This window comes from Petaurus breviceps, unplaced genomic scaffold, assembly GCF_028583685.1.
Source record: "Petaurus breviceps papuanus isolate PSGF00001 unplaced genomic scaffold, PetGlider_PUasm1.0 90330, whole genome shotgun sequence".
NCBI classification, from domain to species: domain Eukaryota; kingdom Metazoa; phylum Chordata; class Mammalia; order Diprotodontia; family Petauridae; genus Petaurus; species Petaurus breviceps.
In genome coordinates, this window is record NW_027187219.1 from 356,793 (window position 1) to 359,881 (window position 3,089).

The 3,089-nt window shown below is 37.8% G+C and overlaps 1 protein-coding gene across 1 annotated transcript; it reads right to left on the bottom strand.

Annotated features, from left to right (window-relative positions):
- Positions 1 to 1,114: 1,114 nt before the first annotated feature.
- Positions 1,115 to 2,059, bottom strand: LOC138177022 (olfactory receptor 5B12-like). The gene has a single exon (XM_069108005.1). It carries the CDS (start codon positions 2,057 to 2,059, stop codon positions 1,115 to 1,117), a length of 945 nt encoding a protein of 314 aa, XP_068964106.1.
- Between the last annotated feature and the right edge of the window lie 1,030 nt (positions 2,060 to 3,089).

The window sequence follows — 3,089 nt, forward strand, 5'->3', positions numbered from 1 at the left end:
CTACAAATGAAGGCCTGAGGTACAGAGTGAAATGACTTGCCTAGGGTCACACAGCTAATAACTGTCTGAGGTCAGATTTGAACTCAGGAAGATGAGTCTTCCTGACTTCAGGCCTGGTAGTCTATCCACTGCATTTCCTAGCTACTCCCTGTGACTTAATGCATGGTAATTTTTTTTAAGTTCCATGTAGTGTGTTGCCTGAGGCAAGATTTAATATTTAAAATAACATCACTCAAAAGTTTAGTCAGTAATGTGGTTACATAAACATCTAAAGTCTTGCCTTTCATGTGGCATATTCTCCTGGCAGGATGAAACAAAAAGTGCCTTTAAATGACCATTGTGAGAAATTAGATAATATTAAAACTATCCTGTGCATAATTGCAAAATGGTATAATTTGATTTCAAGATAATAATATGTATAACATAGAATATTGAATCCTTAATTGGTCATTTACATGTTCACAATGACATTTTCATGCATCCACATGCCGCACCTTTCAAATCCCAGAAACCAGAGAGGACAGATAAGAACTATGAAACATAAGGATAGTAGATTTAAGATATGAGGCATAAATAATCAACAGCTATATAAAAATGGTTCCTATACATTTGGCATCACCTTCTGGCCTGAGTCTTCATCCAGTTCCCAGAAAGGCCAGAAGTTAGCACCATAAAAGCTACAAAAGAATTTTAAATGGCTTAAATAGGAAGAAGTCAATAATGTCAAAAGCACTAGCATTATCAGTGGAATAAGGGTCACTCATACCTTTTAATGGGAAGAAAAGAAACATTTATTAAGGATGACTTCAGATTCTTAAAGTATTCCTATCATAAGAGTACAAATGAAGAAATGAAGGATGAAAGAGATTAAATGACTTGTTCAGGGACACAAAACAGGAAAATGTCATAATAAACATTGCAATCTGATCTCTTCTGATTCCAAGTACAATACTACACAATGTTTCCTCTGGAAAAGAAAAATAGCATGTCTTTATTTCAGAAATTAATCTAAATTCAGACCTGTAGCAAGTGATGGGAGATTCATACTGTGGAGTTTCCCCAATAAGCAATAATGACTTTTAATTTCAAATTCTAAAATTAACATCGGAATTTCTTATAAAACTAATGGATATTTTCTGCCAGCAGCTTTCCTGAAAGCATTCTTGACTTCCTTGTTCCTTAAGCTGTACACTAGAGGATTTAGCATGGGAATGATCATGGTGTAGAATACTGATACCATTTTGTCTGTGTCCATGGAATGACTTGAATTGGGCTGGAAGTACATGAAGATAATTGTCCCATAGAAAATGGACACAGCTGTGAGGTGGGAAGCACAGGTAGAGAAGGCTTTATGCCGACCCTCAGGAGAGTGAATTCTTAGGATGGCAATAAAAATGAATACATAGGAGATCACAATTACCAAGAGAGTAAAAGAGACATTAAATCCTGCTAAAATAAAGACTACTACCTCATTAACATAGATATCAGAGCAGGAGAGAGCCAAGAGTGGGGGAATGTCACAGAAAAAGTGATGGACCACATTGGAACTACAAAAGGAGAGGTGAAAGGTACATCCAATGTTAATGGATGACTGAAGGAAGCCACAAATATAAACCGCAATAGCCAGGTGAATACACACACTCAATGTCATGGTGGTGGTATAATGCAGAGGCTTACATACTGCTGCATGGCGATCATATGCCATCACAGCTAGCAGGAAACAGTCCACACTGGCAAAGGCCATGAAGAAGAACAGCTGTGCTGCACATCCATTGTAAGAGATGACTTTGTCCCCTGTGAGGAATCCAACTATCACCTTGGGAGTAATGGCTGAGGAGTAGCCAAAATCCACCAGAGAGAGGTTACTGAGAAAAAAGTACATTGGGTTGTGGAGATGGGAGTCCCAGGAGATCAACACTACCATACCAAGGTTCCCCAACAGAGTGATCAAATAAATAAGGGTAAAAATTATGAAGAGGGGTATCTGAAGTTCTGGGGCATCTGTTAAACCCACAAGAATGAATTCATTCACCTCTGAGTGATTTTCCATAAATGACATTTCAGGGTAGGATAATTCACCTGTGACAAGAGAAAAACCAACAGAAGTAGCTCAACATAGTTTATTTTTAAGCATAAATGATGATCAGAGAGATACTTATGTGATAAGTGGGAATAGGAGTGTGAGGGAGCAGAGAAATGTAGGTGGTCATCAGTAATTATTACTGTAACTACACATAAACCCTTGACTAATGTTTCCAAATTTTTTCCAATCCACCACAGGCTTAATAGTTTCAAAGGTGTAATAGTAAACCTCATTGTCAGGGAAGGTTCCTTTGTTCTGCTGAAAATCATCATGGGAAGTGATGAGTGGGTGAATAGAGCAGGAAAACTTTTCCCATGAATTTGGTCTATTCTAATGAAGAAAAAAGAGGACATTTTAGACAGCAGAGAGAAATAAGGAGAGAGGAAAGACTTAATAACTAAAGGGAAGAGCAGTAAGGAAGGCTATGGGTCAAGTAGAAGTTTTAGGACAGGTCCAAATGTGGATAGGAAATCTGTGCAGTTGGAGTTAAATCATTACTGTCCCACTCGCTCATCAAATGTTTTTTGGAGGGGGGAAGGCAAGGCAATTGGGGCTTAAGTGACTCGCCCAAGGTCACACAGTATATCAAGTGTCTGAGGCTGAATTTGAACTCAGGTCCTCCTGACTCCAGGGCTGATGCTCTATTCACTGCACCAGCTAGCTGCCCCTCTCAGTCATTAAATATTTGTGCAAGTCAAGTTTTAAAAAATACTCAGCTTTCACTTAAGGATAAATATTTTATTTCTAAACTAAATTTCCTTACCACTGTCTTCCTACCTTTTCAGTGCTCTAACATGCCTTGAAACTCATTGAGTCCTCTTGTCTATTTCTTGGTTTACAAAGAAATTTTACATTAAAGGACAACTTTGTACTATCTTTTGCTTGCCTTTGGACAAGATCTATTCAGATACCAGTCTAATTTTACATTAAAGGACAACTTTGTACTATCTTTTGCTTGCCTTTGGACAAGATCTATTCAGATACCAGTCTTTACTTAATTAATGTC

What these genes read in the sequence shown, in the direction of transcription:
- LOC138177022 (XM_069108005.1), bottom strand. Translation starts at nt 2,059, where the DNA reads ATGTCATTTATGGAAAATCACTCAGAGGTGAATGAATTCATTCTTGTG.